The 13,678-nt window shown below is 41.2% G+C and overlaps 1 protein-coding gene across 2 annotated transcripts in view; it reads right to left on the bottom strand.

Moving 5' to 3' along the window:
• Positions 1-13,343, bottom strand: part of CNTNAP5 (contactin associated protein family member 5) — a 366,715-nt gene extending 353,372 nt beyond the window's left edge. Inside the window, exon 1 of one of the 2 annotated variants that reach the window (XM_064157679.1) lies at positions 12,955-13,343. In XM_064157679.1, the coding sequence (XP_064013749.1) occupies positions 12,955-13,030 (76 nt within the window). In that variant the 5' untranslated portion in view covers positions 13,031-13,343. The remainder of the gene's footprint in view (positions 1-12,954) is intronic. The other variant, XM_064157672.1, reaches the window with a different exon arrangement.
• Positions 13,344-13,678: the final 335 nt, after the last annotated feature.

Genomic DNA, 13,678 nt, shown 5'->3' with positions numbered 1-13,678 from the left:
ATTTCCTCAAAGTCACCAGACTGCCACCAGACAGTGACATACTTACAAATATGCTGAAAAAGCAGAAGACTTATTTGCATTTGTAAGTAATCTCCAGAGAAGAGACTTGACTGTTATCAGTGGCACAATGAGATATTCCTACTAGGATGAAGACCTGGTGCTTCAAATTAATACAGAAACCCCTTTCCCATCCTCAAAGAGTCCAAATCAATTAACCTTCTCTGTGGAAGAACAGAACAGGCATTTCCACCTATGAACTGTTATTCTCCTTGCCTGAACACCGAATTAAGTGCCTGTCTTGGAATTTACAAAGCTTACCTTGAACATGACTTTATGGATTTGCCCTAAATTTCCTCTAAGTTAAGACTGTAGCTTCCTTTAATGAAAGGAATAAAAGGGAATAATCCTTCTCTCATACAGTTCTTTTGGCTACCTCAAGACAGTACTTTATGGTTATATTTAACTAGATATTTTTTAACTTAACATGAACATATCACTTGCATCACACAATTTTAGTTTAGCCTTAGTACAGGCAATTTGATGCACACTTACAAGCTCTACCCATATGCCATGCAGAAGAGACTGGAAGGGCAGAGTGCACACAACAATTTGTTTTGTTTTCCTGGCTATTAGCCTATAGGTCTCACATTGGAGATTGCATAATTGTAGATTTACACAAAGATCTTGAAAATTTCCACATGCAGACCTCTATGGAAGCCACCAAGGAAACTCAGTACAATCACAATGTTTTAGACTCCATCATGCATTGATGCAGTCAATACTTTTAGAAGAAATATGCCAATAGCATTATTACTGCCTAGCATAAGGGCCTCTTTCTCTAAAGCAATTAAACACGTCCACCTAATGTTGCCCAGGAAAACTTTGAAAAAGTCAAGCATCAAACTGAGACATTTCAAATTTGAAGAATGCAACTCTTCCCTAGTATGCACTCTTGCATTCTAACACTTACGGGCTTTATGTTAATTTTCATATGCTACATTTTTCAGTGCAGTGGAAAAACAGATAATTGCACTTGTAATTGTGGTGTTCCCTTGTAAAGGCTGTCAGGTGCTAGAACAGTGACCCCAGCGCCTGTGCTAATTAGATGAAGTTGCAAAAAAAAAAGCATTATAAATCAGATGCTACTAAGGTGTGTGTGTGGGGAAGGTTGAAGAGGATAGGCGAAAAATCTGTTCCATTTTAGCTCTGACTAATTGTCTACTTCTAATCAGAGAAAGACTGTCAAATCAGGACTTCCTTAATTCACACAAGTCATTGATGTCCAGAGCCAATGACAGAATTCATGATGTTTGGATGAAGCCTGTCAGAGCAAGTGGAAATGAATGTATTTGCTATGAAATGTGATGAGTCATGGTGGCTGATACCTCTTTTCATAAGCTCAAGTGGAAAATTACTTATGATTTGCTGAGATCTCTTCTACTGAGATCTCAAGAAAGTAAGCCACTTCTACAACACTGGCTGAACTTGCCCAAAGCCAACCACAGCTCCTAAGCAAAATATGCAGATGAAAAACACATCTCTGTTGCATGCCTGAAAAAAATTAGGCTTTTGCAAAGACTCACTGATGAATGTGGATGGGTGAATGAGTTTATAATCCAAACTCATAACAATGCAGGAAATGGATTACTTCAACTCATGTGCAGCCTCTCTGGAGGAGGCCCCAGGGAACAGTACCAGCTACCAGATGTAAATTTCTAGAAGAAAAGGCTTTATAACTTTTTCATAGAGACTGCATATTTGGTCTATCAGCTTTTCAGAACATTTAAAATGTTTGCTGTAATGCCTGTAAAAAATTATTATTGTAATGTAATTCTGTGTGCTATAGAGGCTCGTACTCACCTCAAAAGAACAAGGAGGACCCAAAAACCAGAAAAACTGTTTGTAAAAAATGTGAAAAAAATGCACAAGTGTGTGTAATTTTAATATTGTGTGCTGTCAATAAATTGGACATAAGGTTGGCATAGAATATAACAGAAGAGCAGGCCAATGCACTCTCACGTGGTATACTCAAAAGCAGTGACCGTAAGGAAAATGAACAGTTCTTTGTACTGACAGACACAAATAACATCCTGTATCGCATACACTGCCAGACAGGTTTTAAGGAAAATATACTTCACAAGAGAATAATGACAAGGATTTACACACTGGATGAACTGACTTCTAAGATAAACATAACCAAAATTCAAGTTCAAGTCATGCCCTTCATTTTCAGGAAGTTTAAACCAGGTCCTCGATGACCTGAGCCTGCACAACAATTCTGTGAATAACTGCCTAAGAATAATGAGAATTATTATTACATATAGGATGAGCTCTGCACCTAAGAACCAGAGCTGGGTAAAGGGAATTTGATAATGTATAAATATTTGAATGCTGCAAGCTACATCTGATTGAAATTCATCACATTTTCATTTTCTTTTCAAAACAAACAGTCTCTGTGAAAAATGCCATAGCTGTTTAATCCTGCTTGGGGTTGCTGAAAGAGGTTCTTCTTCTAAAATTAAAATGCAAAATATTTTGATACAAATCTAAAAAACAATAAAACAACATATACCAGCATCTATGAATTTTTTTTGGAAGGTAGGAAGAAGCCAAATAGCACTGTTCTCTGTGTAAGGTTTATCTTCTTCCTTTTCTCTGCTACCCTGTTTAGTGTCCACATAAGCAGATGCACCAAAATTAGGACAGCCTATGGATAAAATGCCCACCTAGTTCATACTGTATTTTTTTCAGAGGCATCCTTGGTAGCTATAGACAAAACATTTTAGCACTCCTGAGGCACCAGTCTCTGCAGAAGCTTATGCTCCTGCTTACATGAATGTTCATGTCCAGGAGCACATGGGCAGACACCCATGAGTATGCAACACCTTTCATGTTCCAGACATTGTGCTCTGGATAGAGGAGGTTCACTGCAAACATCTTCACAGAAATGTAGAGACCATGGGAAGACCATGAACCCTTACAGCTTCTAAAAAGCCACTGTCACTACTCATGAAGGTAGTTTCCCAAATATTATTTATATAGCAGCTGCATTATAAGTGCTTTCAGGGCCAGCTTTAGAAGATGATATCCTGTGAACAGATGCTCCCTCTCCATTTTGCTTGCTATTTCTGTTGGGTTTAGCTTACCCTCTGCAGTATGGAGAATGAACGCTCCTTAGCTCATTACCCTGTGGGGCAGGCATTTTTTATAATCTATTAAAAAATTAGACCTTCATATAGGAAGTAATGCTGCTAACTTGTTTGACTTAAATTACACCCCACAGGCAAATCAAATTAGAGAAGATTTGAGTAAATCTACCTTTTAAAACAAAAGCTGATTTTCTCTGTGTTCAGCCATTTGTGGGATTAACTTTTTAAATGGGTTCTTATGTGCACTGCTTTTGTTTTCATGGATACTAGAATAGGATGAATTATTCATCAGGGGGAAAAAATCTGCAACATGCATTTTCATAGCATATTTAGTCCCTTTTGTTCTAGTCATAAATCAATCCTGATTACTACAAATGAATGAGTTACAATTTGCCAATGACTCACTTGGACCATTAAATGAGACCTCCTCATTGTGTACATTAGAAAGCTGTCACTAGTAATAGGAAATTTGGAGAAGATTCTTTGAGATCTGTTCTCTTTCCTTACAAAGAATATACTCCATATTCTTCTCCTTGTTTTATAAACATACATATATTCTACAGTAAAAAAAAAAAAAGCCATTTCTCCTCTTGCTCCAGTGAAAAATTTACATGGAGGGAAGGATGGAAACGGCCTCATTAATGCTCAGAAGGTTGTTTTTAGGACCTAGAAGGAGAACAGAGGGCAACAGTTCATAGTATCTACATCAGAAATGGCAGCAATTTAGGCCAAAGCATATAGAGACATCACTGAACTAATACAGGAATGACTACAACTATGGCACTAGTAACATAGATCACAAGGTATTTGTCTATGTTCCTGAACTGCTGAGGAGCTGTCATCAGTGAAGAACCATTGTCATCAAGAAACAATACTTCACCATTTAGAGCAGAAATAAATGGAACTTGACAATTCTTATCCAGGCAATGCAGCATTTATCAACTCCTTACTGCCCAGCTGGGAACAAAGACAGGATTCTACCCATTTGAAAATTATTATTATTATTATTATTTACTGCTATATTGGCAACTCAGTGCACTGAATAGTTTTAGATGAAAAATTTATGCTCCAGAATTCCTAAGAGTGAACACTCAATCCTTCTCAATACACACAATAAAACAGAGAATGAAAAACATTTATTTCTTTTCCAGTCCAATTGCTACTGTGCCACAATGGTTAGTATTGAATACCATCTTGTTTCTTTCATGGGTTGGAGCACTGTGCTAAACTCTGATTATCAGTGTCAAAAGGAAAGAGTTCCTCAGAATGATACCACAGGTATTCTTTGCAGTTTCAACTGCTGTTGTTGCTAAATATCTTCTAAGGATTTCTGGGTACTAAGCTGAAAAGAATACAGTGTGGTCCTACTCTCCCTGGGTTTTACGGTCTTTCATTCCATAAAGATCACCTAGATCCCAAGCAGTTAAGTTTGGAAAAGCGTACATTAACAACTGCTGAAGCCTTGAACAAGCAATTACAAAGCTAGCTTTTTCCTTGCTATTGCTCTTAGGAATCTGTATAACACTGATGCTCATTGAGAGCATCCCTTAACCTTAAATTTGGAGTTGTGATGTCTACCACAGAAGCAGTACTGGCATGTATATGCTAATCACTGCTGTAAGGTGTGATGTTCACTATGAAAGGAGGGAGTTAGAGAAACTCGTCCCAGCAAATCTCCAGCACCTACATCCAACTCATCAATAATTCAGCTGCTATGGTAAGGAATCTGGATTTCCTCTGGCTCAATACAAGTACAGCAACACAATCTGGATGTGAAAGAGCCTCCAGACCTTGAATCATTTCAAATTTAGTTCTGTAAGTAATCACCACTCATGACACCAGTGGTGTCCAGTAATAGACAAGAGGTAGCAGTCACAAACTTGAACATAGGAAGCTCCATCTAAACATGAGGAGCAACTTCTTTATTTTGAGGGTAGCAGAGCCCTGGAACAGGCTGCCTAGAGAGGGGTGTAGTCTCCATCTCTGGAGTCATTCACAAACCATCTTATACAACCTGCTTTAAGTGAGCCTGTTTTGATAGGAGGCTTGGACTAGATGATCTCCACAGGTCATTTCCAACCCTATCATTCTGTGATTCTTTGACAGAACAAAGCATTGAGCTGGAGCTGATATTATTCAAAGATAGTTTCAATTAGACTCAAAAATTCCAGTTACCATTTGCACTCTAGTTCACTAGGAACTTCCTCTCATCTGCAACACTCCACCACTGTTGCGGTAGGCCTGATAGGTCCAAAATACATGTCCTGCCTTGGCTAGGTATGATTTTCTGCTCCACCAGAGAGGCAAGCACAGGAAACAGACACAAAAGGACCTGGAGCCACTGAGTCTGGCCTGCCCAGGGTCCTGTGGTGTAAGGCACACACACTTGGCTTGTGCCTGCCTAGTGCAGGGCCTTTGCTTTTCCCAAATTAGGGAAAAGCGAGCCTGTAGCTTTGTCTAATATGGTCTGGTTTGGCTAACTGCCATCCTGATAGGCTATTCTGTGCCCAAAGAGCAATTAATCTCGGCCCACATTGATAAAAGGAGATATGTAGGTAAACAACCTGCTTTTGCTTCCCTGCTCTCTCTCTGTGCCCAGCTGTGCTATTGCCCACTGCCTTATTGCTTGCCTGGTAAACTCCACTGACGCAAGTTACCAGGAGCAGACCTTGGATGTCTGTACACGGTTGGCTCGTGTGGCCAGCGTGACATCGTGCTGAGACTGCACCACATCCTGCCCTCTGCACCTGAAGGTCCTGCCTAGAATTCCTGAACATATATACAGATCATGCAGAAGCCAGGAGGACAAGGTCAGAGATTGCCTGCATCCTTTCCCCAGAAGCCAGGAAGATTCAAGCCTTGACGTCCAACAAGACAGAGTCCCCTGAAAGCATCTGGGCACTGTCTGGACTGTGGTTAATTCCCACAAGAGTAACAATAATAATCTGTGAGTAAATGCTCAATGCCTCTTTGTAATTCTCTACTGCCTTCTGCCATAAGCAGAAAGATCTTGGACCCATCTACTGGGAAAATGGCATATTTGACCACAAGCGGAATCTGACCATGGGAATAGTCTCTTCCAGTTCAATTAATGTTTATATATTTTGCTGGTTATTAATAGACCTTGCTATTATCCATAGACTGTTTCCCTAACCATGTAAGAACCGAAATATTATGCAAAATAGTGGTTGGGGGTGGCGAGAGTTCTGAATAGTAAAATTAATAAATAATATTAATTTTGGAAAATATCATCTCGCACCAATTAACTTCCCCTCTCCAACAACAATAGATCGGTTTTATTCCATGCCCAACTCCACTCTGTTATTTGCCATGTGCATAGAATGATGAAAAAAGTTACACTGCTATGCTGATGATACAGGAGTCTAAGGAAATAGTGCTGCTTTTGCCATTTGAGTAATTACTTGATATTTATAACACTTCTTTTCAATCAGGAAAGCCTCCAAATACATATACAGTGTCTGAAAACAGCATCACACTTCCACAATTATTTACACCGACAACTTTTGCCATGGAAGAAAGCATCACACACATCCACAAACTCTTTGCATTCTGTTGCTTTGTCTGTAGCACAGTTCTCTTATTTTAGGTTATTCAATGCCTGTGCAATCTCTGGCATTGCACTAGAGGCTGAAAGGTTGAACATTGGTGAGGTCTTTATTATGGTGGAGAAATACAAGACAGAATAAAAGTTACCATTACCTAGAAGACTACTTTGTCTCTAAACCTGAGTTCAGCATCTATTTTCAGTTAAAATATTTTCAGTTGCACATTCAAAAAAATCAAGTCTACAAGCTGTTAATTCACAGGTTACAAAATAACAATAGTACTTGAACCAACCAGTACTCTAATATTCATTTACTAATGTAAATAGGTTCACACCAACTTTCCCTGCTTTATTCAAAGCTTGTATTGATAATCTCCGAGCACCAAATTCTGTAGGAAAAGGACCAAGTTGTTTGAGTTCCAGCATATGTTTGTTAGAATGTAGAGAAAGAGCTAGCATCACAAAAAGGCAAAACACAGCCAGAAAAACAGGGCCTTCTCTCCTGGAATACAGATCAAGTAAGATCTTTCATGACATTTAAAAAAGGATACATGCTTTCTCTTTTGCTAAGTTACTTCATTTTTTGAGAAAATGTTAGCTATAATCTGAAATAGTTTCTGCATATCTGTTTAGAAGGACAGTCAGATCAATACATTATGAATGACTGTGGGTTTTTTTTTTCCACTTACGAGAGCAGATCATTAAAAATAAATAAATGTTTTGGCATCTCTTTTTTTCCTCTAGATTCTACATTGCATTGTTTTCTTCATTTAAAATATTACCAGTTGCACTGATCCAGCGAACAGATGGTATTATCAGCCCACAAGAATCTGCATCAGGCAATTAAAAAAATTCAGAGACAAAATTAATACAAGGAAAATTAATTATCAATTACATAAGTCCAGCACTGTGTACAAATATTTCTTTGTTTTCTGCTAACTGGACATAGACATGCTAACAGATTTACTGATGCTTCATCCCCAAGAACTGCCTGCAATTTCAAGCCTGTGTTACATCAGGACTATACTACTGTCTTCTCTTTCTTGGTTTAAGTAGAGGGAGTTTAGTAGATGAAAAAAAAAACAACATTTCACATCCCTTAATGACGCCTTATTGATAGCAGAAATAAAATATCCAAGCAGTTTAACAGTTATTTTATCTTTGCACCCTTCCTCTCTGCATAGACCCAGAAGAGATGTGTCTAGTGAGAACCACATTGTAGAGACATGAAGTAAATGTTGCCCTTTCATCTATAAGACTGATGATAACTAGCAGCCTGAAAATTAATGCTACGGGACCAGAGTATCTTTCCCCCAGTTCTAGAGGTGGCAAAAGCTAGCAGTCATAAATAAACAAACAACACAGCAAGTTACCTAGTGCCCTACACAGACATCTCACTCCCTTGAACATCTGGTACGACACTGGAAATTGGTAGGTAAAGGAAAACAAATGCATACAGAGACCTTCATGTGCTATGCTGGCAGATATACCTGCAGTTATGTGTTTCCCCAATTCTCATCTGTTTCAGAGCAGGGGGGCTGCAGTGTATATCTAAGACAGTAACTGGAATTTACCAAACGAGTCATACCTTTAGAAAATGCATCTGGGGTCTATAAATAAATAAATAAATGTCATCCCACACTCCCATTGCCTTTGGATTCTCACTCACTTCAGTATTCCGATATCCAAACTCCACTTGCTTCAAATAGCAGCAGAGAAAGAGGAGGAAGAGGGATGTAATTTGTGGATTTAGAAACAACTAAATATGTCAGGGTAAATATGAATATGATCTAACAAGACACAAGACATGATCGCACCAAGTGGGGTCAACTCAGTTGACTCCAGACTTAAATGTAAAGTGGGTCTGAGGACCTATGTCCAGGCAAGCTTGCAGCACACTGCCTCAGTTTCCAACTAGTAAAAAAAGTTACAGGGATTTAAAAAACATTCACCAGTCCTAAACTCACTGGGGTGCTGGCAGAACTCTGCACACAATGTACTGTGAGAGTTTCACAAGTGGTTTTATACCTAAAATCACCATATTTTCTACTTGAAGTCTATACTTTGTACAAGTCTACCATACACAATTTAAAACAATTTGTTCTTGCTGTTAATTCACATGAAAAATCCTGCTACATTTGTACTACATTAAGTGCAAAAACAGAAAAATGAATTAATAATGAATTTGATACCAAGATTACAATAACCCTGGATAGATTCCTGTAGGCTGGCAATGCCATCTGTCTAGTGGATGTAGAACCCAAAGATCATTGTAGTCCTTGAAAAGGCCATCTTTAAGACTAACTCAAAGCCAAGGAATGCTAGTTGAGTCAAACTGACTGAAAGCTAGATAACGACAGATACATAAGAGAGACACAGATCAGCAGTGGGTCATTCACAGCCCTTCTCAGGAAATCTCATTACTCTGGACTATTTCTTCATTGTTGCATCTGAAGGCATGACAAAGCTAATATTTAAATGTTTTTCTCTCTGTATGGGACAAAAAAGAGAAAATCAAGTCTGAATACTAATCGTTTGTACAGAATATTTAAGTGCTTGAACCAGAGGAAATGTCAGGGATGTGTCTGGACCCTTCTATTCTGCTTGCAAGCAAATGAGCTACAAACAGATAAGATGATCAATATTCTACCTATTTCAGCAGTTCTCGTCAAAACTTCGCATTTCTGACCACATAGATAGAAAGGTCACTGTTTAAGAGACCTCTTGCCTTTACCACTACTGACCTTACAGGTCTCATTTGTGCTGTTACAAGTTCCAAATACACCTGCTGATCCTGATGGCCTCAAGTATCCAGAGTCGCATTTTCTCCTGTTAAGTTTTCACTTACACTTCTCTGACTTCTGTGCAGTTTCCATCATTTTGTATCACTGCAGAGGAAGATTAAAATCACACTGAATATTTTTGTTGCCTGAAATAAAATCTTCTTGTGCATACATTGACCATGTATTTCCAGAAGTTAAACAGGAGATCTGTTTCTACCAAATGCAGAATTTCTGCAGCTTCCACTGACAGTCCTGACTGGGTTTAAGTAACAGGTTTGAAAGTGTCATAATCCAGTAAGAAGTGCAAGTGAGCTGAGATAATAAATGTTAGTGATTCTGTGCGAAGAAAAGGAGGCTTGTGTTCAGAAACAAAAACATGTAATCATTTCTGAGAATAACTTTCCAACAGAAGTTAGAAAGTGCTGCTTCTCCATAAGATGTTTCAATACGCTACAGCTTTCTGGACATATGAGGAAAGACGGTGAAGAAAGATGAAGAGAGGAGTGCCATAATGTTTAAAATAGCAATAGGAAAAATTTCTTAAGACACATGACACCAAATCAAATGGAGGATCACTAACCAAGAACGCTCCTGCAATTGTCTTCTGCAGCAGTAGGCTAGCCCTTTACTGCTGTGTCAAAGTGGTTAGAGAAAACGAGTCAATTTCTGTTTTTGCATTTTCACTATTTCCCTCCCTCCATCTTTAAAAAGGAAAAATAGAAAGGAGGAAAAAATCTATAAATGTACTCAACAACTGGAAATTCAGACTTACCAAGGCTACTAAAGTTTCCAGATCACAGAATATGCTGCTAAAGGGCAACTAATTTGTTATATAGCAGGCAAGGCTTTGCGTGTCCTTGTCTACCTGATAAATGGAGAAGTCTCAGTTCCCCCAGATATTGCATGCAACACATTTCCAACAGCATGTACATGGCTATTTATTAATTTTCTAGAAAATAGTATCCTAAGGTGAAATCCTATTGCCACTCAATTTACCTAATGTAATAAAGTATTGCAGAAGGCTAAGTGGAAGGAATTTTGTATGTTTTATTAGATTTGGTAATTTTGATCTTTCTAATTATGTTTACTGACCCCTATCCTGTAGATGTGTTTCAAAGCAATTTCTTCCACAATTCTTAAATTAATTAAAAGCTGTTACAAAAGAGGAAACTGGAATCAAATATCTCAGTGGTGGGGAAGATTTTGACTTTAGAATTTTAACTTTACAGAAAATAAATGAGAGAAGAGTCATTTTTAAGAGTGGCCTAATATAGAAGAAAGAAGAAAAAGGATAAATTAGATTAATGCCATCAGATATTAAGGAGAAACTAACTAAACTACATTCTTCCTCAGAGATGCAGTCTCTTTCCACTGTAAATACTGTTCCCAGTTCTGTTCTTGTTTTCAGAGTCTGTCAAAAACAAGAGTACTGTTAAAGCCTTTACAGATATGCTGCTGTAGGCATCTGAATTGGATTACTTCAGCCAAACTGTTCAAACCAAAGCAAGCTTCTCCATTTACACTTTGGCTTTTATACTGAAAGACCTCACCTCCCAACAGTGGGCTGCATTGAAGCTTCTGCACTGAAGCTTTCCATTTGCAGAAACTAGCAATTTCTTTTGGAAAGTTTACTGGGTACCTGGGAGTTCAGTAATCCTTAAAACCAATGGTACTTTTATGCATCTATTTAAATATACTTCAGGATACTACTTATGGCACATAATATTCAATAGTTTTGCCCATATATAAGCCCTCTCAGCCTAAAACCGAGTGAGGGAACACAGCTTCCCTGAGCACCAAGAAGCAGAGATGATTTATTTAAGACGATGATGAATTTGCATACTGGATGTAATTATTGAGGTCTATCGACACACACAGGTATCTTCACACACAAATCTAACAAGGTTTCTAGGGAAATGGCAGCTATTACCGATTCATAGGCTCCTTCACTCAGCTCCCGGGAAGGCACTTACAGCTGATTCCATGCTAATTCATTGCTCAATGAATAAGTAAAATCTGTACAGTATAATAAAACCATTGATCATTATGCTTTAAAAAGATCGACTCCTAAATATTTAGCAAGCAGTGTGTATTCAGTGGAAATGTTTATTGGCACTGGGAAATTAAACTGTCACCCGTGAAATAGTAAAACTCATTAATGCAGAGTTTCTTTTTAAGTGTTAGGAATTAACTTTATGACTGCATCAGTAATGGCAAGCCTCAGCCTTAAATCGCCTGCCATTTAGTATTAGTGAACATTATTAAAACATATTAACCGTAATTTAATTGACTGAAAATTAAAAGAGGAAAAAAATAAAATAAAGAAGTTGTCCGCCTTCCGCGTGGGAACTCATCTGGAAGCATTCTGGCAGCGGGAGGTCGGAGAAGGCCACGCAAGCAGCGCCGCTCAGCCCCGAAGGCCTCAGGTCGGGCCGGTCCAGCGCAGGCAGGACGGGGCAGCCGCCCCGCGCCGCCGGCGGGGTAACAGCGCCCTCTAGCGTCTGCTGCGGTCCGGAGGCCGCCCAGCTCCGCCCGACGGGCCGCGGCGGCGGCGGAGGCCGCGCACCGTGGAGACTGGCCTCTTGCGGCACCGTCCGCTTCCTCTCCTACTCGCACTTCCCCTTGTGGGGCAAGTCACAGAGCATGTCCTCCTCTAGGCTCCAAGGACCACCAGCGCCTAAGGCCCCCGGCTGCACCGCCTTCTCCATAGCGCGTCACCCGCCGCGGCACTACAAAGCTCAGCGGCGAAGGAAGGTTACTCCTGCTGGGGCAGACCCCGCTGGCACCGCCCGTAGGATTAGCAGCATTAAGGAGGAAACTCAGGAGGGGATCTCCCGAGGAAGAGGAAGCGAGCATTGCTTGCACACTCGGAATGTTCGGGGAGGGAGGGAGCGGGGGGGGGGGGGGAGTAGCAGAGGCGGGGAACACGACCCGGGACCTTGTCACATCCGTGGGAACCGACGGCACCTGCCGGGCTGCCGTCCCCGGTGCTACCCGCGCTGCTCCGCCAGGCTGGACCGAGGCTGCGCCCACAAAATTCCAATACCCACGACTCATGTGAGAAGAACCGACCTCTTCGAACCCAACAACCAGAGGCGCACGACCCCAGCCCCGTCCCAGACGGCGGCCCGCAGCTGAAACGGGGTGAGCAGCAGCGATATTTGCCCCAGGAAAATGCGGCCAACAGGACAGAAAACCGTTAGGGAGAACCAGCGAGCGGCTGGTGCAGGCGCTAGCGGTTCCCATTCACTTTCATGTCCACACCGGCAGGACGGTGGCTAGCGGTCCCTCCATATGGCCGCAACTTTGCATTTCTGAGCTCCATTAGCAAACTGAGGCCGGGCTAACTTTCTTAGAGGTCGTGTTGCAATAACCTCCCTTTTCAGGGAGTTTTTTCCTGTCTCTTTCATTCCCTTCGCCCCAATCCCAGGTAACTCCTTGCACTCTCGCTACTCACAGTTTATTGCAGTTAATCCCACGTGCCAAAAGCTGAAAAGCAGCAGAGTGAAGCCTCCCAAGGTTTGGGAATCCATGTCCAGCCCTGGAGGGGGAAGCCAGCCGCCTGCCTGTTTCCGCCGGTCCCGGTCTCGAAGCGCCTCTCAGCCTCAGTGCGCTCCTTCCTCATCCGCTCATTTACGCCATCCAGCATCCATGCACTCCGGGTGAAGGGGGACCTGGAGCCAGCCAAGCAGCCGCTCCAAACGCCGGCGGCAGTGCCTGAACCGAGACAGCTCCCCAGCTGCTGCCACAGAAATTCACCTTGCGAGCTGCGGCTAGGAAGCAGCAGCCCTACGCTGGGCACCTCCTTATAGGCGAGAGCCGCGCTGCACTCCACCTCCTCCCAGCCCCCTGGAAGTCACTCCTCCTCGCCTTCCAGGGAGGATCCTTATTGCAATCTTCACGCGCTGTTGATAAGCATCAGAGTCACGGAGAAAATCAGATGCCTGGAGGGGGGGGAATATATCTTTTTTTTTTTTTTCTCCCGTCTCCTTTTGGCACTGCTGTGGCTGGAACATTTTAAAGAGTTCCTGGCTCTGTTGTTTGTCTGCTTACAAATACATATGCTTTGTACTCCTATATTATATATATATGTGTGTGTGTATCCTGGAATATACAGTGCCGACATAGCCCGAGGAGCCCAGCCTCTCTCTCTCGAAGCTCAGCCTCGCCCCGGGAAGAGG

Source organism: Pogoniulus pusillus, chromosome 2, assembly GCF_015220805.1.
Source record: "Pogoniulus pusillus isolate bPogPus1 chromosome 2, bPogPus1.pri, whole genome shotgun sequence".
Lineage (NCBI taxonomy): Eukaryota > Metazoa > Chordata > Aves > Piciformes > Lybiidae > Pogoniulus > Pogoniulus pusillus.
The sequence above is the reverse complement of the archived record's forward strand: the minus strand, read 5'-3'. Positions and strand labels throughout refer to the sequence as shown.